The sequence below is a fragment of the Phycodurus eques genome, chromosome 2 (assembly GCF_024500275.1).
Source record: "Phycodurus eques isolate BA_2022a chromosome 2, UOR_Pequ_1.1, whole genome shotgun sequence".
Classification (NCBI taxonomy): domain Eukaryota; kingdom Metazoa; phylum Chordata; class Actinopteri; order Syngnathiformes; family Syngnathidae; genus Phycodurus; species Phycodurus eques.
In genome coordinates, this window is record NC_084526.1 from 31,766,190 (window position 1) to 31,793,689 (window position 27,500).

The 27,500-nt window shown below is 41.7% G+C and overlaps 1 protein-coding gene across 1 annotated transcript; it reads right to left on the reverse strand.

Moving 5' to 3' along the window:
- Positions 1-1,728: 1,728 nt before the first annotated feature.
- Positions 1,729-24,305, reverse strand: nr1h3 (nuclear receptor subfamily 1, group H, member 3). The gene is made up of 11 exons (XM_061670311.1): positions 24,253-24,305; positions 23,980-24,177; positions 19,872-19,952; positions 19,437-19,673; positions 17,626-17,892; positions 17,306-17,511; positions 11,622-11,801; positions 11,214-11,313; positions 10,798-10,911; positions 10,500-10,594; positions 1,729-3,382 (listed from the first exon to the last, which is right to left on the reverse strand). Exons 3-11 carry the CDS (start codon positions 19,912-19,914, stop codon positions 3,236-3,238), a joined length of 1,389 nt encoding a protein of 462 aa, XP_061526295.1. The 5' UTR covers positions 19,915-19,952; positions 23,980-24,177; positions 24,253-24,305; the 3' UTR covers positions 1,729-3,235.
- Positions 24,306-27,500: the final 3,195 nt, after the last annotated feature.

Sequence of the window (27,500 nt, forward strand, 5' to 3'; positions counted from 1 at the left end):
ATAAAACATTGGCATCCATTGTTTATTTGAAATATCTGTGCTTTCCACTATGGTAAGCACAAATGTCTGCTATGAAAAAGCGCTATAAACAGATTTTGACCATCTGGGAGATAATTAAAAAAAAAAAAAAAAAAAAAAGACTTAAAAGGCAATCACCAAGCCAAAGCAGTGCCAAGCCAAAGCAGAAATACAGTGCTTATTTTACTGCAAGTGTTGCAATATGTTGTGAAAAATCCATTTATTGTTTTCTTTGTTTCCAACTACTCAAATGTTTAATCCATTAGCAATCAACAGGAACTGCATCTGAAAATTCCAAATGTAATGTCACAAAATAAACCGTTGTAAGAAATACATGTATAAAATGGTTGGTACTCCTGTTAATAAAAGAAAAACCCACAGTGGTCACATAACTTGAATCTAACAAGTTATAATATATAAAACTTATGAAAATTAACCAATGAAAATCAGACACTGCTTTTGAAATGTGGTTCAACAGAATTATTAAAATAAAATAAATAATAATAATAATGAAACAGGTCTTGACAAAAATGATGGTACCCCTAGAAAATATTGAACATAATTTGACCATAGGGACATTTTCAAACTCCTCTAATTAGTATCACAGGTGTCTTCAAACTTGTTATCAGTCAGTCGTCCTATTTAAAGGGTGACAAGTATTTACGATGCTGTTTAGTGGCTTGGTGTGTACCACAGTAAACATGGATCAGAGGAAGTGAAAGAGAGTTGTCTCATGAGATTAGAAAGAAAATTATTGACAAGCACGTTAACGGTAAAGGCTATAAGACCATCTCCAAGCAGCTTGATATTCCTGTGACTACAGCTGCACAAATTATTCAGAAATTTAACATCCACAGGACTGTAGCCAACCTCTTTGGACATGGTCGCAGGAAGAAAATTTATTAAAAATTCAAGAGACGAATAATATGAATGGTAACAAACGAGCTGAGAACAACCTCCACCACTGTTGAAAATAAATTTAAAAAAAGCAAGACTGAAATTTGCCAAACTGCATGATGACGAGCCACAAAGCTTCTGTGAGAATGTACTATGGACAGATGAGACAAAACTGTAACTTTTTGGATGCCAAAATGGAACATACCAAGAAAAAAACACTGTCCCTACTGTGAAACACAGAGGCTCTGTTATGTTCTAGGGCTGCTTTGCTTCATTTGGCACAGGGTGTCTTGAATTTGTGCAGGGTACAATAAAATCTCAAGACTATCAAGGTATTCTAGAGAAAAATGTGCTGCCCTGTGTTAGAAAACTTGGTCTCAATCGCAGTTCATGGGTCTAGCAACAGCATAATGACCCAAAACACAGGGCTAAAAACACCCAAGAATGGCTAAAAGCAAAACACTGGACTATTCTGAAGTGGCCTACGAGCCCTGATCTATATCCGATTGAACATCTTTGGAAGGAGCTGAAACATGCCGTCTGGAGAAACCACCCTTCAAACCTAAGACAACTGGAGCAGTTCACTCCAGAGTGGGCCAAAATACCTGCTGAGTGGTACAGAAGTATCATTGAAAGTTACAAAAATCATTTGATTGCCTCAAAAGGTTGTGCAACAAAATATTAAGGATACCATCATTTTTGTTGGGGTCTGTTTCATGAGTTTGTTTTTAAAGTACATAATTCTGGTGAACCAAAACTAAAAAGGAATGTCTTATTTTCATTGGTTAATTTTCATTCTTATTATTTTTGTCAGATTCAAGTTATTTCTGTGACCACCGTTTTTTTTTTCCATTAACTGAGGGATACCAACAATTTTATCCACATGTATGTGGATCCACGGAGATTACTTAGAAGACAGTTATGAGACTATCAATTGAAACAGTGCAATGAGGTGATCTCTTGGTCAGTTTCCTCAAGCATATGAAACCCACAGATAATGTAAAAATGAACAAAATGTCATTGTATTTATTTTGCTGCATTTAGTTTTTACTGCATAATAGGAACCACAGGCATGCAAGTCAGTATTTCTTAGTCATGAAACTTTGTATGCTTTACATAACTAAATTCAGATTTTTGTCTTCAGCATTCATGTCCCAACGCTAATAAAACCTTGAGATGTTAACCATGTTGTTTGACAATGTGTACACTCGCCTTATCCTCAAGTATGTGGAATAACATTTAAAATTGTCTTAAATCAGTTGTGTTCCTCTGTTAGAAAATAAACCTCTCATATTTGTTGTGAAAAGTGGTTGTTTAATTTTATTCTACTTATGAATTGTCTTTTGTCGTTTATAGGCAGGTTCACATAAAGCAATTTTAGACAGTAGTACTGCCCACCTAACATATGTAAGATCTACCTTTCCCACTTGTTCCCTTAGATCAGGTGTGTCAGACTAATTTTTGTCGCGGGCCACATTGTAGTTACGGTTTCCCTCAGAGGGCCGTTATGACTGTGAAAAAAGTAACTTCTGTGACCAGGCATTCAGTTTGACAAATGTGTCTTAGATGATGCCTCTTACTGTATAGAGATTGCTATTATTAAGGTTTAGTATTTAATTGTACAATGTTGTGGATACTTGTGCACTCCACACAATTTATGAAAATAAATAATTTGTGTGCATGAGTATTGATAAAAAGGATCCCTTTGGGCACTCAATTTATCTAATAAAGGATGCCTCTATTTCACATTAGTTTACCTGAGCAACTACTCCAACTTTGTTCTCTGTACTGTACTTCATCAAAATGTACGCAATAATTTTCCATACTTTAATGCAAAAGTACAGCCTGACATAAAAAACTGCATCTTAAGGTCAAGCCTAACCAAGTTTTCAATTAACCTATGTCAAGACTAATGAATAAATTAACTTGAAAGCACAGCTGGAATCATGACATGAAGCAATAGCAGCTATACGCCAAGAGCATTCAGACTGTAAAACAATTGAACTGCACTCAACTTTTTAACAGATGTTACATCAGAAAAATCATTCAAATTCATGAGCTGACATTTCATGTTGGCAAAATCATGCCAACATCCACAAAAAGGATGAAGAGATCTAAGGAAAAAAAAAAAGACCTTCTGAACACAAACCATTTCAAAGTCTGAGAGCAAAAAGGCATTGAGACGCTCCCACAAAAAGCCTAACAACAGCACAATGCTGGAAGTAGTCCATAACCATATGAGACAGGTTTACAGCCCGTGCCTGACACCATGTCTGTCTCAAGATTCAATATGCCGAGGAGTGTGATATTGGGACTGCAGTCACTCAGTGACATCCCAGATTTCAGAGAGCAGCGGGGGAAGCTTCTTGTCCTGAAGACGAAGGGCAAAAACCTGCTCAGAGTGCACACTGCTCAGTGTACGAAGGCTCACCAGCTTCATCAGCATGCGTGGAAACATCAAGTGATCCTGAGAAAACAATTCAAAAGATAAAAATTTTCACCCAGAAACTGGAACAATAATTCTGGCAACAAACATTATAGTAAAGGGAGGAACACAGCTATTATTTATAGAATTTAGTCACCTGTGCTTTTACACACATTTGTTACCAGCATATCTCAACAACTATAAACATTTGTGGAGGTGTGTCACTGACCAATTAAGACACCCATCCAGCCATCCATTTTCTTCCATTTATCCGAGGTCAGATCGCGGGGACATCAGCTTACGCAGAGAAGCCCAGACTTCTCTCTCCCCAGCCACTTCATCCAGCTTTTCCGGGGGAATCCCAATGTGTTTCCAGGTCAACGGGGAAAAGTAGTCTCTCCAGCATCTTCTGGGTTGTCCCTGATACGTGCCCGGAACACCTCACCACCCTAAACAGATGGCCGAGCTACCTCATCTGGTTCCTCATGATGCGGAGGAGCAGCGACACTGAGCCCCTCCCGGATGACCGAGATTCTCACCCTCTCTCCAGGAGATAGCCTGGAAACCCTGTGAAGGAAACTCATTTCGGCCACTGGTATCCGCCATCTTGTTCTTTCGGTCACAAACCACACCTCGTGACCATAGGGTAGGAACGTAGATTGATTGGTAAATTGTGAGCTTTGCCTTTCGGCTCAGGTCCTTCTTTACCACGACAGACCCATACAGAGTCCACATCGCCGCAGATGCTACACCGATCTGCCTGTCAATCTCCCGCTCCATTCTTCCCGCACTTGTGTACAAGACCCCAAAGATACTTGAACTCCTCCACTTGGGGCAGGATCTCTTCCTCGACCCGGAGAGGGCACTCTACCCTTTTCCGACTGAGGACCATGGTCTCATATTTCAAGGTGCTAATTTTCATCCCAGCCGCTTCACACTCAGCTGCGAACCGCTCCAACGAGAGTTGAAGATCACAGCTTGATGAAGCCATCAGAGCCGCATCATCTCCAAAACGCAGACGGGTATTACTGACGTCACCAAACTGGACCCCCTCAATGCTTTGACTGTGCCTAGAAATTCTGTCCATGAAGATAATGAACAGAATCAGTGCCAAAGGGCAGCGGAGTCCAACTCTCACTGGAATTGTATTCGACTTACTGCCGGCAATGCGGACCAAACTCTGACACCGGTCGCACAGGGACTGAACAGCTCTGAACAGAGGTCCGGTACCCTATATTCCTGGAGAACCATCCACAGGACTTCCCGAAGGACACGGTGGAACGCCTTTTCCAAGTCCACAAAACACATGTAGACTGTTTGGCCGAACTCCCATGCGCCCTCCAGAACGCTGCTGAGGGTGCAGAGCTGGTCCACTGTTCCACGGCCAGTACAAAAACCACATCACAGATTCAGGATGTGCAGTTCCACTTCCTAATGGACCCTCCTATCCAGCAGCCCCATCTTACCAGGGAGGCTAAGGAGTGTGATCACCCTGTAGTTGGAACAAAACCTGCGATCCCTTTTAAACACGGGGACCACCACCCCGGTTTGACAATCCAGAGGCATGTTCCTTGATGTCCATGCGATGTTGCAGAGGCGTGTCAACCAGGACAGCCCCACAACATCCAGAGCCTTTAGGAACTCCGGGCGGATCTCATCCATCCCCAGGGCCCTGCCCCCGACAAGATTTTTAACCACCTCGATAACCTCAACCCCGGACATAGAAGAGCCCACCTAAGAGTCCCCGGACTCTGCTTCCTCATAGGAAGGCATGTCGGTAGAATTCAGGAGGTCAGCAGCGCCCATCCCCACCACACAGTATTAATGGTCCACTGCTTCCCCTTCCTGGAAACGTCGGACGGTGGACCAGAATTTCCTCAAAGCTGTCCAGAAGTCGTTCATCATGGCCTCACCGAACTCCTCTCACTTGAGTTTTTACCTCAGCGACCACCAAAGCTGCGTTCCGCTTGGCTAGGCATTAACTTCCTCCGGAGTCCCACAGGCCAAAAAGGCCCGATAGGACTGTTTCTTCAGCTTGACGGCATCCTTTACCGCTGGTGTCCACCAACGGCTCCTGGGGTTGCCGCCACAACAGGCACCGACCACCTTAGGGCCACAGCTCTGGTCGGCCCCCTTAACAATTGAGGCCCGAAACATGGTCCACTTGGACTCAATGTCCTTCGTCCTTTCCTGCTGCCGCAGGTGGGGGTTGAAGCTCCTTCTGACAGGGGACTCTGCCAGACATTCCCAGCAAACACCCACAATACGTTTGCATCTGCCATGTCGACCGGCATCTTCCCCCACCATCAGAGCCAACACAACACTAGGTGGTGATTCGTTGATAGCTCCGCCGCTCTCTTTACCAGAGTGTCCAAGACATGCGGCCGCAAGTCTGATGACACAACCACAAAGTTGATCAAGTTGGCCCAGTGTGTCCTGGTGCCAAGTGGACACCCTTATATCTGAACATGGTGTCCCTTATGGAGAATCCATGACGAGCACAGAAGTCCAATGACAGAGCACCACTCGGGTTCTGATCGGGGTGGCCGTTCTTCCCAATCACACCCTACCAGGTCTCACTGTCATTGACCATGTGAATCACCCAGAGGAACAAGTGCGTCCCCAGCAGGGGCACTCTCCAGCACCCCCTCCAAGGACTCCAAAAAGGGTGGGTACTCTGAGCTGTTGTTTGGTGCATAAACACAAACAACAGGGAGGACCCGTCCCCCATCCTCAGGCTGAGGGAGGCTACCCTCTCGGCCACTGGGGGGAACCCCAATATATAGGCACTGAGACGTGCGGCAATCAGTATGCCCACACCTGCTCGGCGTCTCTCACCGTGGGAAACTCCAGAGTGGAAGAGAGTCCAACCCCTCTCGAGAAGACTGGAGCCCAAGCTGTGTGTGGAGGTGAGCCTGACTTCTGTAGCCGGGGATCAGACCGTCTTCGGCCGCCGCTCAGCTCACTCTGCATCCAACCCCTTTGGCCCCTCACACCAGTGGGTGAGCCCATGGCTATGCCCGGCCAGGCCCCACGGATGCAGGCTGGGAACAGTCCGTGCATTAACCAGAACATTAACCACCACGACTTGCTACTGTTCAAACGTCAAGGTAGGGTGAGTTTATGTGGCCGTTTAGTTTAACTTCCAATGCAATTAAACAAGTTTACAAATTGATCATTTTATATATTCTCCGACTCCCATTTCCTTCTCAGTTGCTCTTATGTATGGTATTGCAATTGCTGCTAAATTGAGAGGGAGATCATAATGTAACATTTATGTTGAGAGCCTCATTTGTTTTCAATGCAGTTGAGTCTATTGTCTCGCATTACATGCAAACTGCATTTTAGGTCAATATAAACAGACTTTTTGGAAAACATTAACCAAATTGAAGATTTCCCAAAAGTATACAGTCCCCTCCAAAAGTATTGGAATGGCAAGGTCAATTATTTTGTTTTTGTTGTATACTTAAGACATTTAGGTTTCAGATCAAAAGATGAATATGAGACAGAGGTTCAGAATTTCAGCTTTTATTTCAGGGTATTTACATCTAGATGTGTTAACTCAGGACGGAGCACCTTTTGTTTGAACCCATCCACTTTTCAAGTGAGCAAAAGTATTGGAACACGTGACTGATGGGTGTTTCTAGTTGCTCGGGTTTTGCCTTTTGGATTGATTGCTCAAACATTAGATAGTGCTTGTTTGTGGGTTTGGGTTTCACCTGTGAAAACTGCATTTGCTGATAAGCAAACATGAAGACCAGAGAGCTGTCTATGGGAGAAAAGCAAACCATTTTGAAGCTGACAGAAGAGGGAAATTCGTTGAGAGCTATTGCACAAACATTGGACATAGCCAAAACAAGTATTTGGAATCTCCTGAAAAAGAAACTACTGGTGTACTGAGCAACAGACGTCGAACAGGTCGGCCAAGGGTATCGACAGCAGTTGATCACAGAAACAATATGAGAGCTGTGAAGAAACACCCAAAGACAACAGCCAGTGACATCGCTGCCAACGTACACGGGGCAGGGGTGAAAGTATTACAATTCACTGTTTGAAGTGGAATATACAGGCCATACCACAACATGCAAACCACTCATCAGTAAAAAAAAATCGGAAGGCCAGGTTGGATTTTGCAAAAAAGTACAGAGACGAGCCACAAAAGTTTTGAAAGAAAGTTGCATGGACTAATGAGACCAAGATTAACCTCTACCAAAGTGATGGAAAGGCCAAAGTATGGAGAAAGAAACGATCTGCTTATGATCTAAAACACACAAGCTCATCTGTGAAGCATGGTGAAGGTAATGTCATGGCTTGCTTGGGCTTGCATGCCTACTTCACAGGCTCACTAGTCTTTATTACAGACATGGAAACACCAAAAGCATGAAAAAGGTGAAAAAACATTGTAGGGGGGATCCCCCGGACCCCCACAGAGATTTTTAATTTTATTTTAATAAACTAAGCAATCTGGAAGACTTTGAAGAGTACAATAAAGCAAAATAAACATTTTCTTCACCGCTCAAGTACATGTTGATGTACAAATTTAAGATTAAAATTAATTTCGCCTCATTTCTTTACTTTTTTGTTTTGGCCTCCAACTTGAGCCAGGCCCATCTCCACCTTTACATGATGCCTGCTTCAAGAAGTGCCACATGAATAGCATCCTCCTCTTTAAGCACTCTCATTCTGGAAAATAATTGACTAAAATAATGTTTCACTTCATTTTTCACGATTACCAACTTTTTATTGGCGATTTGTGAATTTGAAGTTAGTTCATTCTGTGTTGTGACATAATCCCTAGCATCGCTCTGTCGCTTAATGCATTTAACATTAACATACATAATCTAATTAGATAATGGTAGGCGTGTTTCCCAATTCGATCACCAATCCGAACAGAAGATGGAGCAATGCATCTATTTAAATGACTTGTTCATTTACTCTATATACTTGTGTACAGTTTTCTGCGTATCTTCAAAAATATCTTGTCAGGTCATGTATTCTAATCAGACAGGTCAAACCAACATTACAACATGACAGAAATAATGGGTGCTAACTTACTGTAATTGAATTACTTTATTTTAATTACTTCAGACACACCGAAACTTTAAAGCATGATTCGACAGAACGCCGGTACAACCGATAGTGCTAGTGTTGCCTGCTTGCGAGCCGTATCGTATTAAAAGTAGCTGGAACATATCTCAAGCAAACCTTGAATTAAAGTCCTCTCCCGAGCACCGGTGACCACCAGCATACGTTTTCCCCCCCATTTCGTTCTTATAATACACACGACGCGATCGATTGTCGTGGCCGTGGTAATGACTGTATCCAGTCGCCTTTGAGTTGACAAGATAAAGCCCAGTGATCGTAAAAGACGAGATGTGGTGGTAATGGAATACAAGAATAATACGGAATACCCACACCGCCGACATGTTTTTAAAAAAAATATCTTTATTGGCTGTCAGATATTTACAGTACTATGTCAAAAGACACACGACAAGGCTAAAAATAAACCAGCTTTTGTATTCAAATATACTGTACATGATGACGACGCAGAGTAAATGTCTTTTGCGGAGCTGATCAGATCGGCAAATTATGACATTAAAGCCGATCTAAATGTGAATGTGCAAATTCTGATGTTGCTGTGTGTGTGCGTGCATGTGTTTGCACAGCCGAAACTACATCTGCAATTTACTGCAAGGTGTTTTCTCAAGTCATAAGTGGGCTGAAATATCCACATTTGGGCCGACAGTGCCAGACAAATACTACAATACATTAAAGCTGTTGTTTTTGTTCATTTAAATGTAAACACGAGTAGAGCGCCATTGGCTTCATGGTAACGACAACCTTCCCAAGATACCCGCCACGTCGGCACAGCGATCAGTGGGCCTGGCTTATCTAATGTGAATACCAATGCCCGGGAAGCCCAATAGATCAGGTTGTGTGAGGTCATGTGACTTTCTTTGATTGGTGAACTAGATTTAAACGTCACTACCGCTTAAATTGGATTGGAGCAAACAGCGCCCAATACGGAAGTTGAAGTCGTAGTCTCACGCACAAAGTGACTGATAAATATGCAATAATTGATAAATAACAGTAGCGATGCGCGCTCGAACCCCCACACCCCTAGAAAAACTCATCGGATCTACACGATTCACGTAAATAGCCTATTTTGAGTTCAAAACGGCAAATTTCACTGAAAGGCGACTAATTTGGATGCATGTTATTAATGATGTAACTCATGATGGTAGCAGCAGAATTAAATCTGAAGTCTACAAAACCATATTGTCTGGCAATTTGCAGAAAAATGCATCCAAACTATTTGGGAGAAGCTTCATCATGCAACAAGACAATGACCCAAAACACATTGCCAACCCAACAAAGGACTTCATCTGGGTGAAAAAGTGGGAGATCTTAGAATGGCCAAGTCAATCAACGGACTTTAAACCCAATAGAGCATGCATTGTACCTCCTCCTGAAAAGGAGACACTAAAGGGAGAAACCCCCAGAAACAAATGAGAACTGAAAGAGGCTGCAGTTAAGGCCTGGAAAAGCATTTCAAATGAAGAATGTAACAGTCTGGTGAAGTCAATGGGTCGCGGGCTTGATGCAGTTATTGCAAATAAGGGTTATGCCACCAAATATTTAATGTTATTCACTTTAATTTAATTTAATGTCTGTTCCAATACTTTTGCTCACTTGAATAGTGGGTGGCTTCAAACAAAATGTGCTCTGTCCTTAGTTGCTACCACATATAGATGTAAATACCATGAAATAAAAGCTGCGATTCTGAACTTTGTGTCATATTCATCTTTTGATCTGAAACCAAAATGTCATCAGTACACTACAAAAACAAAGAAATTGACCTTGCCGTTCCAATACTTTTGGAAGGGACTGCATTCTCAGCAAGATAGCTGCCATATTGACAAGAAATAGTCCATTGATGTGGAGTGCACTCTTGTCTTTTCTTTTTAATACGCTTGCTTGTGTGGGCATAACATTTGTTATGTTGCTGTCTAAGAGAAATGTTTTATACTTTAATTTAGTGCATCCAAAAGTTACCCCGGTCACAATCCAATGTGCTCATTGTGATGACAACAACAAGGTCATGTTGACACACTGTGGGTAACAAGACAAGAGGTTACATAACCCAGTGGGCACTTACATTTGGTCTCTTTATCGTGATGTAAGACCGCAGAGCGTCAACATATGGCTGTTGCAGCCTCTCCACGAGATCATGATCCTGCACATTTGGCCGATCTAAATTTGTAAAAGCAAAACGAACATCTCTTTAACATCAAGAAGACAACATGTCAGATATTCCTTCAGTAATTTAAGATCCACATTGTCTGCCAGATAAAAACACCAATCATTAACATAATTTTAAATTACATTTTCCTTTGAGTTAGATAAACTACCAAATTCCTTAACAGTTGTAATCTTTGGTAAGGATGAAATCTGACCTGCAGAAAATATGTTGATGGCAATAAGCAGAGCGTATTCGGCCTCGTCCAGCTGCAGGTCATTCATTCCTTTAGAAAACTCAAAGATGGGATTAATGAACTCAAACTGAAGGCCTTTTGAGAGAACAGAGGGACACAAAGAAAATAATTAAAATAAAATTTTGATTAAACTTCTTAACAGTTTCTTCCAAAGAATGTTACACATGTTAACATTTCAGTCAAGAAGCATCTGTCAAAAAAAAGTGACAAAACAGTCTCAATTTGGATACTCTGCATTTAATAGTATAAGAGTTGAATTTACACTGGAACCTATTTCTACTTACACTCTTCTTACATAATCAACAGTATATGAGAGGTGGGGGTGGGGGAAACTGAGACAACACAATAATTCATCCATAACCACCCATTAAAAGTACCTGCTTTTGCAAAATCCTCCTTATTATAGCTAAAATCCTTCAGAAATGTAATGCTGTCAATGGCAGGGTTGTATCGACGAGATGTCTCCAGCAGCATAATCTGATGAAGACAAACATTATTAATTTCATACTGTAATTGAGACATACAGACATAGTCAAGATATAGGGAATAACTCTGATTTCACAGCATTACTGAGCAGGAGAATTATCCAATAAGGATACAGATTATGTGAATTTTTAAAGTGTTTCATTCAGTAAATACAGTATGTGTTTGCTTAAGCAGTAAATGATTGTACATTGTGCATGTCACACAAAAAGGTGATTTAAAATAATGCCTTATAGCCAGAGCAAAACAGCCGTTTCGAAACGAGCTATAGCAACAAGATTTAAAATAGAAACATGACGAACTTCTATAGTGGAAGTCTTCAACAGAGCAATCTGGTCCTCTCTTGTGAGCTCTAAAAATCCAGGAAGCTGTTTAGCAAAATCCACGATCTCCTGGACCGACATGATCGCCAGCTCAGTGAAGTGGGCGAAACGCTGCTGACGCACTTCTCGGTTCTGTAGATCTTGATTCTGCGGCCATGGCTGGTAATTTTTTTTTTTTTTTTTTTTATAAACACACACACAAACATACCATGCTTAGTCATAGGCACAGTCCCAAATTGCTTAAATAATTGCTTCTTCAAAATTGTATTTGTCATCCCATGATATTAATAATCATAATAACTTTGGTTTGCTATCATACCATTACTTAACACTGTGATGGTCAGAGTTTAAGATTCACATTTTGATTTATTCATCAACTGCATCACTGCTACACAACATAATGCACATCATAATGAGCAAAAGGAGGAGGAGGAAGAGGAGGAAAAAAGCCATTGCGTGTGCTACTCTTTCAGGATGGGGGTCACCCAGGGCAACGCAAGAGACTGCGTGATTACCGGAGACCAAAAACATGGTGGCGCCTCTTGCATAGACCGGTGAAAACCAGCTACTACAAGACAACCTCTCTTTTTCCTTTTTCAGCGGCGGTTTCTCACTTCTTTTTTTCTCTTCTCCTTCACCAGCTTCGCGAACAGCGATAACTAGCAGAGAGCCATTTGAGATAGTCACCGACAGCTACGTCAACGCTAACCCATCTGTCATGGAGAATCCCAGTTCCCGCGCTGAGCAGCCGCTGAAGAGGAAGAAGACAGATTCCTCTACCTCGATAGAAGATCTACTCGGTTTGCCAGAATCACAGACCAGTGTCCTCCTCTCAATTGACAAGAAATTGTCAATACAGCAACAGGTCAAGGAGCTCAGATTTGATAATGCCGTGCTCTGATCAAACATAACTAAAAACTCTCAGATTAGAATATAAAATCATGAAAGAAACCACGCTGGACATTTAATCTTGAAGAATGCGCGACAATCTTATTTCCTCTGGCATTCCAGAAAACACACCAGACCCCAAGGCGCAGATTAAAACGTTCATGATGTCCACGATCAAGATACAGCAAGATATAGTTGACAAGATTACCATTCACTGTGTTCATCGATTAGCAGGCCCCTGTCCAAGAAATTTGCTGCAAATTGTCATGAAAGTGGGAACACTATGCAAATATATAAGACTTTGAGAAAAGATCCAAAACTTTTTTACAGCACTGTCGATCTAATGCCAACATTTATGGCGCCTACCAGTGTGGTCGCCTCGGTAACACGCTCTCTAGTATTGTCTTTGTTTTTGTGTTTTTCGTCCGTCTTTGGAGACCTTACACAACTCACTTACACAAGGGGAGACCTGCTAACCATCAAGGAGGCTACTCCGGACTTTCTGTCACAAACGTTCGAATATCCGCTCAGTTTTTCCCCAAGTTACTCACAGGAGCGGCGTCCGCGGTTTTCGGCGCATGGAGACGGAAGCGGCGCCAAAGAGGTAAGCGAGCCGGCATTCAGGTGAAACTCCGCAAGAGAGGACACAGATTGGCGTTCCCGTCGATCCACCTCGCGAATGTACGCTCCCTACCCAACAAAATGGACTAGCTTCATCTTCTGTTAAAGACCAGTAAAGACTTCGGACGTTCCGCGGCCATGTGCTTCACGGAGACCTGGCTTTGCGACGCTGTACCCGATGGCGCCGTCATGCTTCCCGGCTTCAACATTCATCGAGCGGACCGCGACATGGAATCATCAGGGAAAACAAAGGGCGGCGGGATATGCCTCTATATCAACGAAAAATGGTGTACGGACGTCACGGTGCTCAGCACACACTGCAGCCCGCATTTGGAGTCGCTATTCTTAAACTGTAAACCATTCTACTCGCCACGTGAGTTCGCATAATTCATACTGGCTGGAGTCTATATAACGCCTCAAGCTAACACGAACGCCGCATTGCTAACGCTCGCCGAACAAGTCAACGAAATAGAAAAAAAACACCCGGACTCACCCCTCATTATTCTCGGGGACCTTAAAAAAGCTAAACTCAACCACGAACTCCCTAAATACAAGCAGCACATCGACTGTCCTACCAGGGAAAATAATACTTTAGACCACTGCTACACTACGGTAAAAAACGCATACCGTGCTATACCTCGTGCAGCCCTGGGCTCGTCTGATCACTGCTTAATTCACTTAATACCGACATACAAGCAAGAACTTAAATGTGCGAAGCCTACAGTGAAAACAGTCAAAAAGTGGACCAATGAAGCCAAGATGGAACTTCAAAGCTGTTTAGACTGCACAGACTGGAGTGTCTTTGAAAATTCAGCTGGCAGCCTGGATGAATATACGGACACTGTCACATCCTATATCAGTTTCTGTGAAGAGGTTTGTGTACCAACAAAATCATTTTGCACATTCAACAACAACAAGCCGTGGTTCACTGCTAAACTTAAGCAGCTTCGCCAAGCTAAGGAGGACGCAGATCAGAGCGGGGACAGGGCCCTTTATAATCATTGTCCCAGATGATCCGCACTACTCGTCACTTTAAACTGCATACACTCCTTGAAGTCTTGGCGCCCTTTGCACAATGGTCATTGCACCGGACTATTGCAATATTAGTCATTCGAACTGCTCTAAGTGCTAGAGGACTCTGCATCTTTTTGCACAATTGTTTTTTGTCAATGTCTTTATGTCTCCAAAGTGTTCTGTAAATTGACTGTCTGTTGTACTAGAGCGGCTCCAACTACCGGAGACAAATTCCTTGTGTGTTTTGGACATACTTGGCAAATAAAGATGATTCTGATTCTGACATTGAGGCAGCTAACAAGTTTACCTATGATTGAAACGGTGGGTCAACGCAAGTGCAAATAACCAGCCAACATTAGCATATGTAGTTTCTATACCAAGCAACTGCAGGGGACACTAGGGGCTTTCCCACAAACCAGCCCAGGAATTTAGACTTCCTGTTAGCAAAAGGTTCCTGTGGCCCATGTGGTTTGTGTTTCCATCACACTTATTAGTTGAGTTGGTTTAGCCAAGGAGGCTGTTGCTCAATAGTGACTCCTACTGGATCTAAAAAGAAATACGCTGGTTTTCAAGCTTTCAAGTTGTCTTATTTTATATCAATCTAAATTTAAAATATTTTTAATACCTTTAAAACCTAACCCTTTATCCAGGTGAGGCAATTGAGAACGGATTCTCACTAGCAATGCGAACATGGCTGCAGACAGCCTTTGAGGTAGGGACTTTTATTATACATCGGCTGATAATTAGCATTTTATGCTGATCGGTTTTAATGTCATAATTCACCGATACGATCACTGAGCTGCGCAAAAGACATTTACTCTGCGTTGCCGTCGTATATGGTGTATTTGAATCCAAAAGCTAGTTTATTTTTAGCCTTGTCGCATGTCTTTTGAAATCATTTACGATCACTGGGTTTTGTCAAATTAAATGCGTGCCGGCATTCTGTTGAATCATGCTATAAAGTTTTGGTATGTGTGAAGTAATTTAATTAGCACCCATTATTTCTGTCAATAAATCACATCTATAGTCATTTGCAGTCTTCGACATTTATTTATTTAAAAAGAAGTCTTTCTAATTTTTTGGCATTCAGGTGATTATATTTTTCTTCATGCAAGTTCTCCAGCTTTAGAGAACATCTGCTCACATGCCTTTTATGGAACTTTATTGCTTGTGCTATTTAATTAGCTATGATGTAATATTTAACTTAACTTTAACTTTCCTATATGGCATTGTCCAGTTTGTGTATGTATTTGCTGCTATTTTACTCTGCTGTCTGCAACCATTGGCATTGCAAATATCTTACCTGGATAAGGTTAAATAAATAAATATTTATTTAAATAAATAAATAAAATGCATGACTTCGTGTACAGCGCCTAGTCCGTTTTTAAATACAGCAGTGTGGGAAAAAAAACTGTACATTGCAAATACTTATTTGTGAACGTAGAAACACAGACAAAAATCCGAGCTACATTTTCCTGTCTTGCACTATGACAAACGCAGCATTTTTCCTTAGGCTAGAGGAGTTCCTGCCTGGGAAGGTGTTTTATTTTTTTCCCCCCCGCGACTGACTGGATTGGACCATCAGAGCGTCCCCGCTAGCAAGTCTCACGCCGATGTTCATCTCCTCTGGTCTGGCCGAGGAAGATGCACACGCCAGCTTGGGCTTGGACCTCCGCTTCTTAGTGGGACCGAGTCGGCCAGCGGTGGACCTTGACGCTTGGGTGGTGGGGGATATCACCGCTGAGCCCATGGCGGCGGTGGTGGACCTCCTGAACTCGGTGGCGAAGTCCGCCGCCGCGGCTCGCTGCTGAGCCCGGTTTCGGCCCGCCGACATAAGCTTGGCGAGCACAGAGTTTGTCCAGCATGCTCCTTGTCCACCAAGGGTGGCTCAGTGGGAAAACGTAAAGGTTCATAAGATTTGCTTTTCAATGTATTTTAATCTTATTTCTAGCCTTGCGTAATGCCAGATAATGGCAGCTGTGAATGAAAAAGTAAACGCCTGCAGAGGTCTGTCAACCAATCAGCGTTCGTCAGCACAGCCCGCTCCCTCAAAGAGTTCCTGGTAGCTCTTGGAAGACCCCACCCGCCAGGAGGAATGAAATAATCCAGGGGAAATTTCCATACCCTGGTAGTTTTTTTTTCAGTGGGGACACAGGAAGAACTCAAGCTACCAGCGTAGCTAAGAAGTTCCTGCAAAGGTTCCTGTGGTGGGAAAGACCCTACTCTCCATAAAGCTCACACACAATGCATGAAAAGGCATATAAAATAATCAAATAAAAAACAGGTAAACCCATCAGTGAGAGCTCAGGAACATGTATAAAGTCCAGCAGCATGAGACACTCAGGTGTAAATGTATTTTCATGAGGTTTTCAAAACTAAATCTCTCATGAAATTGTATGTCTATGAAAAGAAAATTGATAACATACACATTCGATTTCATAGGTTTGATATTAATCCTGGTTAAAAATAACCCTGTGAAAAAAAATTACAGTAAAGACCATAAAAAGTAAATACAAATAAAATTCAAAAAGAAGTTCAGATGATTTAATCCAGGAATTACTGGTTAACTTCTTCTTTTAAACCAGGGTGTCTAAACCTTTTTCTTCCAAGGGACACTTAGACAAAAATTTCACACAGCATATATTTATTTTTATATATACTGTATAGGAAAAAAAAAAAAAAAAAGAGGTAATAAAACAAAACATCAATGACTTTTCTGGATTTTGGGGTTGCCTGTGAATTATGTGTGATTGGTTGAAAACAAGGAGGTGAGCGATGACAACAAACTTCTTCCCCTTCCTTGTAGCACCATGCAGGCATATGACACAGGCTGTGTCAAATGTTTATTTTAGTCTATGTTGTGGGCTGCTAAGAAAATGGATGGGCAAATTTGAACACCCCTTATTTAAACCATGCAACGTTTTTTGACCCAGTCAGTCCCCTAAAATAATCGGAATTGAGAATTGTTTTTAACTAGAATCGAAACGAGGAATGGGAATCGCTCAAATTCAAACGATGCCCAACCGTACCGTAGACTGCAAGCAGAGGCATGTATGGGGGAATGTGGAAGAAGCTTTAGGAAACAAAGGATTTAAGAACAAATTACATTGTTCCAATAAAATACTGAGGTATCAACTTACTGTAACTTTTGGGCGATCAAGAAAGGATCGCTTGTTGCATTGCTTCTGCATGGCCACCAGCTTCTCAATCATTTCCTGCTGCTGTGGATCCAGCAACGCTACTTCCTGAAGAGGAGTCGGAGCAAGCACTGTGGACGAGCGTGCCGTTTCCTCATCCTGCTGCTTCTTCATCTTCTTTAGACGGATTTGTTCTTCAGAAAGCACACCTATGTACCAAAAAGGACAATGTTCTCAAGTAATTCACAAAACCGATAATGACCCCATTGCTCATATACACAATGCAGTGAAATTTCAGACTGATTTGGCAAGCTAATACTCACACTGTTCTAGCATGCCTGCCTCGCGACACTTGCGCAGGCGGCACTGCTGGCACTTGCGTCGCATGTACATGTCCATTTCACACCGTCCATTGTTTTTGCAGGAGTACTGGGCACTTTTAATGACACTACGTCGAAAAAAACCCTTGCATCCCTCACAACTAAGTACATTGTAGTGGAATCCAGAGGCCTTGTCACCGCATACACTGCACACCTCATTTCCTAGCATCTTCGGGGCAGGACCCTTTTTTCTCTTCACTGGCTGACCATCTACACAATATGTAAATAGAAAAGGTGTTGAAGCATTTGATTGTAATTTTAACAAACAAAGCATCGACTTCGGGTGAAACAGAAAATTCCAGAAAAGATACTCAAACTGTTTTTTTTTTTATGCTAAACTGACAGTCATGCCAGAACACATTAACTTGGAACACCGGAGAGCCTGTTGCTGTTATTTACTCACAAAATCAAAGACTATATTGGACACATGCTGTGTCAAAGAACAGGGTGGAGGAGACCGTTGGAGACTGCTAAGATCGTATATTATAGGATTAACACACAATATTTAAAATCAAAAGCTTGAAGAGAAGCCTATGTATGTTGACGTGCCAGGTGGAGGATTAAATTTATTTTTTTTCTCTTAGACTTTGCATTCACAATAAAGACGTAAAAGCGATGTGATGTTTTAGTAACCAAAAGCACCCAAGATAAAGAGCAAAAATAAATGCACTAATACTTAAAGGTCAGATAACAAAGATGTTATGGGGTCAGTTAAAATTCATATTTGCATTGTTTATATGTTATGTAATACATGCACGTAACTTGAAGTTTAGCTAAAAATTGGGTTTTTATGACGCAAATGGAGCCCTCCCAGAACATACCCGAAGCTCAAGACACCTGTGTGTGGTTACTCTATCCACCACAAGGGGTACCAGAAGTGACATTGTCTTGCCACTTGTCTGCGCCGCGGCACCGTGGTGGCTGCGAGATTTAGTTCTCTTCCTGCCGGTTAAGGTCCCGATGGCTGTAGGAAAAATAGTTGGCACCGCAGCTGATTTCAGCCTCTACCTCTGTATCCAATGCTTTCTGCTAAGTCTTTCTCAAAACACGGTAGTTCGAAGTGATCAGCACAGAGTTTGGAATGCTTGCTAGGCACCCATAGCCAACCACGCTTCTTCCCCTGTCGATTGACTTTCCCTATCCACTGGTCACGTATTCATTTTTCACTTGGAAAGCCCAAAAAAACTTGCCACTGCCTGAACCATTTGTACAACCAAATGCTACACAATAAAACCATTGTGACATCACTAAATCATGCGACAACAGATAGACAAGGACGGGAACAACAGCATGGAACAATAGCACATAACGTCGAATGAACAGGCTGTTTGGCTCGTGTGACGTCACAGCGCCGGAGAGAGCCGAAGACCGGAAGGCGCTGGATGCAAAAAGCAAAAGGCGCATTCTGCATCATATTTATCGATTTAACTGCTGTATATCTGCTATATAATCACTTAAAAATGGCAGATGTGGTTTGTAAAGGAGTTCTAGAGTTATCGAGAACATTTTTTACATCTTTGTCCTCTGACCTTTAAAAGAATGCCAAGATAAGTCTTATTAAATTAAATTTTGTAGTGACATGCAACTCGACCTCTCCATTTTGCAGTACTCAGCAGGTTGGCTATTCAACTCAGAAAAAAAGATTGCATAGTCTCTGAATTCAAATCAAGGTAAAATAAGAAATAATCAAACTTGACGGAACAATGACCATAAAATTTGTATGATAGAACTATTTTTCAAGAGTTTTCTTTCACCTGTGCCAGTGGATGTGTCGCCCACATCGGGCTTGGTGTCACTTGGTTCAACTGGCAAAGGGCTGCACATCCCAGTGAGAGCAGGGCCATTATGAGATGGTGTGCGGAAGTCATCTGGCTGGGACAGGTCACCAAGAGGTAGCAGGTTTTCATGCTTCATTGTGGTGCTCCCATTGCTCTCCTCCACCATGCAATCCAGTTGCAGCTCCGCAGTCCCATCACAAACTTTACTCTCAGCTGACCAAAGAGACAAAATTCTCACTAATTTTCATGTTAATAGCTTTTTATTTTTGAGCTTGTCAATTTTGCATACAATTTTTTAAAGAAGGAAAAAATTTCATTCTATATGCAGAATATAAAGCAGTTGAATTAGGTTGATAATGTTTTACCATGACCATGATGTTATTTTATTTTATTTAAGGAAAAACATCTTACCTTGACCAACATCTGGGATATCAGTCACAGGCAGCGTTGACATCTTCTGTGCAGCTGGTTGTCATAACGAAATATATGTGCCTGTGCAAAAAAAGAAAAGAAAAACAATAATAAAAAATTAAAATAAAAGGCATATCAGGACTCAATAATGAGGGCTATACAATGGATTGTGTGAGTTGCTCAAGGGGTTAAGTTTGTAAAATGGTAATCAAAAAAAAATTAAAATAAAAAGGCCTCGTAGGAAAGCGATGCCTTGTACATAATCCTGACTAACGATTTTGTCCTTGATGTGGAATTTCTCCACTCTGAAAATTGTACCAACATGGTTATGTTGTCTCTTGACCATAGTAGGGCAAGTTACTTCCAAAACAAAATACCGGTAGATGATACATTTGTAGTTACGGGCCTTTAAAAGTAGGCGTATATGACCATGTCACAGCAGAAAATAATATACCGTATTTTTCAGACTATAAGCCGCAGTTTTTTTTTCATTGTTTGGCCGGGGGTGCAACTTATACACCGGAGTGACTTATATGTGAAATTATTGTTTTCCTTTAGGCTTGTCCCTTTTGGGGTCGCCACAGCGCGTCATCCTTTTCCATGTAAGCCTATCTCATGCATCCTTCTCTGGAACACCAACTGCCCTCATGTCTTCCCTCCCGACATCCATCAACCTTCTCTTTGGTCTTCCTCTAGGTCTCTTGCCTGGCAGCTCCATCCTCGTCATCCTTCTATCAATATACTCACTATTTCCCCTCTGGATGTGTCCAAACCATCGAAGTCTGCTCTCTCTAACTTTGTCTCCAAAACATCGAACCTTGGCTGTCCTTCTAATGAGGTAATTTCTAATTTTATCCAACCTGGTCACTCCGAGAGCGAACCTCAACATCTTAATTTCCGCCACCTCCAGCTCTGCTTCCTGTTGTCTCTTCAGTGCCACTGTCTCTAATCTGTACATCATGGCTGGCCTCACCACTGTTTTATAAACTTTGCCCTTCATCCTAGCAGAGACTCTTCTGTCATATAACACACCTGAAACCTTCCTCCACCTGTTCCAACCTGCTAGGACCCGTTTCTTCACTTCCTGACCACACTCTCCATTGCTCTGGACGGTTGACCCCAAGTATTTAAAGTCCTCCCCCCTTGCTATCTCTTCTCCCTGTAGCCTCACTCTTCCCCCACCACCCTTCTCATTCATGCACATATAGTCTGTCTTACTTTGGCTAATCTTCATTCTTCTGCTTTCTAGTGCATGCCTCCATCTTTCTAACTGTTCCTCCACCTGATCCTTGATTTCACTCCAGATCACAATGTCATCTGCAAACATCATGGTCCACGGGGATTCCAGTCTAACCTCATCTGTCAGCCTATCCATCACCACTGCAAACAGGAAGGGGCTCAGGGCTGATCCCTGATGCAGTCCCACCTCCACCTTAAATTCTTCTGTCACACCTACAGCACACCTGACCACTGTTTGACTGCCCTCGTACATGTCCTGTATTATTCTAACATACTTCTCTGCCACTCCAGACTTCCGCATGCAGTACCACAGTTCCTCTCTGGGTACTCTGTCATAGGCTTTCTCTAGATCTACAAAGACACAATGTAGCGCCTTCTGACCTTCTCTGTACTTTTCCATCAACATCCTCAAGGTAAATAATGCATCTGTGAAATTATTAACACATTATTATATAATTTCACGTTGTTTTCACACTGACAACCGCAAGAGGGCGCTCTAGGCCTGTGTATCTGTACTTGCTACTTCTGTACCTCTGAATCAGTACCAGCTTCACAGCAACTGGGAGAGTGCGCCATGCAACTTGCCTGGAAGTAATTGGCTGGATCGACAAAGCATGGGCTTCAGCGACAACCGAAACCATCCTATCGGGATTCAGAAAGGCTGGAATAATTGGAACTGCAACTGACGATGAGTCTGACGAAAGCGACGTAGAAGAGGAAGCAGCGCATCGTCTACCTCCGGAGTTGTTTTGAAGTGAGACCGAGGATGAAGATTCATTGGATTTAGTGATTTGGAGTGACACTGATGGTTTGGTAAACTTGTTAGCATGTTCTTTATGCAATAGTTATCTGAATAACTGTTAATATGTTACGTTAACATACCAGGCACGTTCTCAGTTCGTTGTTTATGCATCATGTAACGTTAGCTGAATGTGTTACGTTAGCATACCGTACAGGTATTCAGCCTGTTTTTCCTCTATTCTATTTTTATTTTAAATTGCCTTTCAAGATGAAATGTCTGTTCTTGGTGTTGGATTTTATCAAATAAATTTTCCCCCAAAAATGTGACTTAGACTCCAGTGTGACATATGTTTTTTCCTTCTTTATTATGCATTTTTTGGCTGGTGCGACTTATACTCCGGAGCGATTTATAGTCCGTAAAATACGGTACTAATGCTATTGTGTTACTCTAACGCTTTGGTTCTCAAACTTTTGAGACCAAGTACCAACATCATGACCAACATTAACATACATACATTGATTCCTTCACGTATCACGAGAGGGAACCCACGTACCACTCATGGTACTCGTATCACACTTTGAGAATGACTAAAGAATTAATCCCAACACTGATCCTGAAATGATGGCATCATAATGGATTTCACAACATGGCAGAAACCATCACAAGGTGCAGGTAATTCACATCCATCTGGTCTGTGTGCACAAATGTCAGGGAATAGCAATAAATGTAAATGTTCTTAAGGATATCCAACATATAATGCTACATTTTAAAAAAGAGTGACATGTTGTACTAGAAAATTTAAACTTTTATTTCTTAATTTGCATCGGACTTCATAAAATTAGCATGCTGCAGTTGGAATATCTTTCCTGATTGATTAATCAAGGAAATGTGTCAAATGCCCTTCCTAAGTGGTATCAACTGGTAGGTAAATTTCCTTATCAAGGAAGGGATAAATTGATAGAATAGAATATGAATGGTGATAAACAACACTCCAATGCTAATTAAATCAATGGGGAGTGAATTCCAACCTGATGGGACTGTAGATATAATGTGTGAGGGCATGCGGCACAGTATTATAGCAGTTATACAAGGCATTAATCGTTCTAAGAAAGCTCTTAACCACAACCCAAATTGAAATAATCCTTGACCACTATTATAAAAAGGCATGTTGAAAAGCAGAAATGAAAGTTTGTCATGTGACACTTATAGATGCATTCAGGAAACTCTTATCAGCAGACCCAGACATGATTTTTGCTATTCTGAACAAAGCTTTAAAGAAAATGGTCTTAAAGTATACAATGTAAACGTATAAATTGTTTCTAAGTATTAGAGTATAAAGACACTATATCTGTGTGCAACTTTTAAGTTTATTAGAAAAGCCACTGAAAGGCCTTCTTGAAAGCTCAGCTCAATGTGTCACTTCTAAAATTGACCCTATTAAGGCAAAGTTTTTAACATGCAAACCAATCAGTAAATAAAATAATAGAAACATTACAAAAATGAGCACGTAGACAGTCTTACTTGGAGGAATGAAGAAGTATCTTTTGGTGAATTAAAAATCCATACTTGGGTGATTTGGTCATTCATGGGACACTGTCTATGATGTACAAAAAATATTTTGCAACAAACAAGCCCCAGATGATTCGCAAGCAGTGATGTGTTCTGTCTGTGTGGACTAGATCTTTGTTTTGTCATTTGTACTCACAAAGCTAAACAAAACTTAAGCAATAGGTCACATTAGAATTCACCACAGAACATGTCTGGCTGTCAAAACCTCTGAACTGTGTGCATAACATGAAGCTGGTTTTATTTTTTTCATTTTCTATTACCATACACATTATACATGGCAACACATTTGACTAGTCAAAGCAAGCAGAATACCTCTTCAACCATGCTTAAAGCAAAGTATGCCAACTGTGCTGTGCATCTTTGTTCATAAAGCATACAATTGTACCACTACTTGGACACGACTTTTAACACTATCAAGAGAAAAGTCTCGACAAAACATCAAACTTTGTTTATAATGACTAAAAATAGAAACAAATATGTACACTCGAAAGCATGACATTTTGACAGATCAGGGCATCTTTTGCTTCGACTGCCACATTGACTCTAGACTGAGCTTACCTCTGATGCTGAAATCTTATTTATCGCCTCACGCATCCAAGTCCATCATGGCCTCAGTCTGTCGATATCATTGTGCCAATCAATGGGGGACTTGCTTGACTGATGAGGCTTGAAGGGGCCAATACTCTGTGACTTAGTAGACCCAAGTTTGCTGACTTGATAAGAGGGGAAGATGAGTTCTTTCCTTCCTACAAAGCTCTGTGGGAGACATGAGGGAAAACAGAGGGTAAGAAAAAGGGGAGGGAACACAAGAGGTCACAAGTGGTCACTTACATGGCTCTTCAATATCCAGCAGTGCTCCAGTCCGTTCCTGTTTGAGCAGCCTATTTTACAAAGACACACAACATAGCAGACAACAAATGATGAGCACCCCCCGATCCCCCTCTCTCCCAAATGTGTTCCATCAACACACGAAAACAACGCTCACCTGTCTGAAACACTTTCGCTCATAACATGTTCATCAATGTTCACTCACAAAACAACCAAGCTCATTTGGATGTGATACATTTTAAAATGTTTTACTTGATACCAATATAGTGAGTTTATTGGGAAAAACTTGCTCTTTTTGCTTATAAAAGCTTTCTACTCCCAGTGACCTCATGTCATCCCCACCCTGATTTTTCTGTTCAAGTCCAATGTCCACTGCATCTTATCGGTCAGTCACCTTTTGTTTTCATAGAGTCCTGGAAATTAGACATTTAAAAGAAAATAATTAAACAAAAGGCCGATTGTATTAAGTGTCAAATACAGTCTGTGACATACTGGCTAATTATTATGTGTGAGGACACACAACTCATTGTGGCCTCCTGTAGTCACTACAACCACAAACAATTTGTTAGTTTCAAAGATTTACGCAATATATCTGATCCAGTGGTGTCCACTGTCCATTGCCAGTTTTGGGGGAGTAATTGTTGTGTTTGTGTGCTTCCTTGAAGCAACTGTAAATATTAAACCAAGTCACACCTTGACATGTTTAACTGACAGTTGAGATCAGTTTTTATTTGTTTCAATTTTGATGATTATGGCAGGAAGACAACAAAATGAACAAATCCAGTATTTCACAAAATTAGAATATTATGACAAAAATCAACATTGTCAGCTGCCTGTGTTACAATCTTGTCAGCTAATTAACACAAAACACCTGCAGAGGTTTTCCTCAGCCTTTAAATGGTCTAAGTCTGGCTTAGTAGGCTTCAGAATCACGGGGAAGACTGCTGGCTTGACGGTTGTGCAGAAAACCATCATTGACACCCTCCGCAAGGAGAAAAGGGCTCAAACATAAATTGCAAAAGAAGCTGGATGCTCACAGAGTGCTGTATCAAAGTACATTAACAGCGTGTTAAGAGGAAGGGGGAAATGTGGCCAGAAAAGGTGCAGAGGTGACAGGGACACCGCAGTCTTGAGAGGATTGTCAAGCAACGCTGATTCAGTAGTCTGGGGGAGGCTCATAAGGAGTGGACCAAGGCTGGTGTCAGTGCATAAAAACCACCACATAAAGATGTCTGCATGACATGGGCTACAGCTGTAGAATTCCATGTGTCAAGCCACTCCCGAACCAAAAACAATGTCAGAAGTGTCTGTGCTGGGCTAAGGAGGAAAAAGTACTGGTATGTTGCCCAGTGGTCCCAAGTCCTCTTTTCAGATGAAAGTAAATTTTGCATTTCATTTGGAAATCAAGGTCCCAGAGTCTGGAGGAAAACTGGAGAAGCACAAAAGTCAAGCTGCTTAAAGTCCAGTGTGAAGTTTCCACAGTCAGTAATGGTTTGGGCAGCCATGTCATTTGCTGGTGTGGGTCCACTGTCTTTTATCGAGTCCACAGTCAAACGCAGCTGTCTACCAGGAAATTTTAGAGCAATTCATGCCTCCCGCTGCTGACGAGCTTTTGAGACATTGATTTTATTTTCCAGCAGGATTTGGAACCTGCTCACAAAGCCAAAATTACCAATACCTGGTTTAATAGCCATGGACTAACAGTAGTAAAATTTAAGGGGTATTGTCAAGAGGGGGCGGCACGGTGGACAAACTGGTTAGAGCGTCTGCCTCACAGTTCTGAGGGCTGGGATTCAAATCCCGGCCCCGCCTGTGTGGAGTTTGCATGTTCTCCCCGTGCCTGGGTGGGTTTTCTCCGGGCGCTCCGCTTTCCTCCCACATCCCAAAAACATGCATGGTAGGTTAAAATAAACTGATTAAAAAAAAAATAAAAAAATTGAAGACTCAAAATTTCCTGTAGGTGTGAATGTGAGTGCGAATGGTTGTTTGTTTCTATGTGCCCTGCGATTGGCTGGCGACCAGTTCAGGGTGTACCTCGCCTCCTGCCTGATGATAGCTGAGATAGGCTCCAGCACTCCCGTGACCCTTGTGAGGATAAGCGGCTCAGAAAATGGATGGGTGGATTGTCAAGAGGAAGATGAGGGAACAGAAACCCCGAAATGCAGACGATCTGAAGGCCAAAATCAAGGCAACTGGGGCTAAAATAACACCTGAACTGTGCCAAAGGCTGATCACCTCCATGCCACGCCGCCGTGGTGCTGTAATTAATGCAAAAGGATGCCCAACAAAGTACTGAGGACATATTACTTGAATACTTTTCAGGAGGCCAACATTTCTGTGTTTAAGATCCTTTTTTGTTGGTCACATGAAATATTCTTCTTCTTCGTTTACAAACACTCATATCCTTTCAGCATTGCCAGTTCCAGTACTTAACCTTTGAAATAGCATACTGCGGATCCTCAAAAGTTAAACAGCTGAAAGCTAATAAAGAGTTTAACCAAAGTTTGCAGGATATATACACTTTAGGTGGTGGAGACAATTTGGACAGCAAGCTGTCGTAACACATGAAGACTGAATTTCGGCCAACATTAAAGAATTTACTGCATGCATTTGGCATTTCGTAACACTTAAATCTGAACAAATCGGAGGTCAACCAGCATCACGAAAGAGCTCGTGTTCGGTTTTGGAGGTTCCACTGTAATTCTGAAATATACTTAAATAACCACTGTTTTACATTAACTGCGAGAATAATTTTTTCTTGGGAATTTTGTGTATGGTCCAGAACTGCTGATGAGTCAGTGAAGAAAGTACGCAAACAGAAAAATACGTATTTCTTTTTATGGTTTCAGGTGTCACACCCTTTGATGAAGCAAAAGAGGACAAACATACTCAGCAACATCTTGGTGTGAAAGCAAAGAGTCAGGGCTTTCACAAGGAGCTGTCTACAAAGGAGTCAAAGTTCCCACAAACAGGCCTGGAAGAAGAAGTACATCACTTTGTTCCACACCCTTTCACGTTTTCACTTCTTCTGACTGGGAACCAGGGCTTGAGTAACAAACAAAATAACTTCAAATATTTAGGGATGTGCTTATTATCTAAATGAATGAATATAGCCATTTTAGGGAATTATGACACAGTGATAAACTTGTAGGAACATAAATAAGCACAAAATAAATATTGCTGCACTGACAGTTAAGTCCAGAAGTACAGTGCAGTATTTGGACAATCATATTAACTCCAAGCTGGCCATT

Excerpts from the sequence above, each read along its gene's own strand:
- nr1h3 (XM_061670311.1), bottom strand. The coding sequence starts at position 19,914 with ATGTCAACGCTGCCTGTGACTGATATCCCAGATGTTGGTCAAG. Across the intron at positions 11,802-17,305 it reads TTGATCGCCCAAAAGTTACA|CCATGGCCGCAGAATCAAGA; the intron begins GTAAGTTGATAC and ends AAAAATTACCAG. Across the intron at positions 10,912-11,213 it reads GGAGGATTTTGCAAAAGCAG|GCCTTCAGTTTGAGTTCATT; the intron begins GTACTTTTAATG and ends TTCTCTCAAAAG.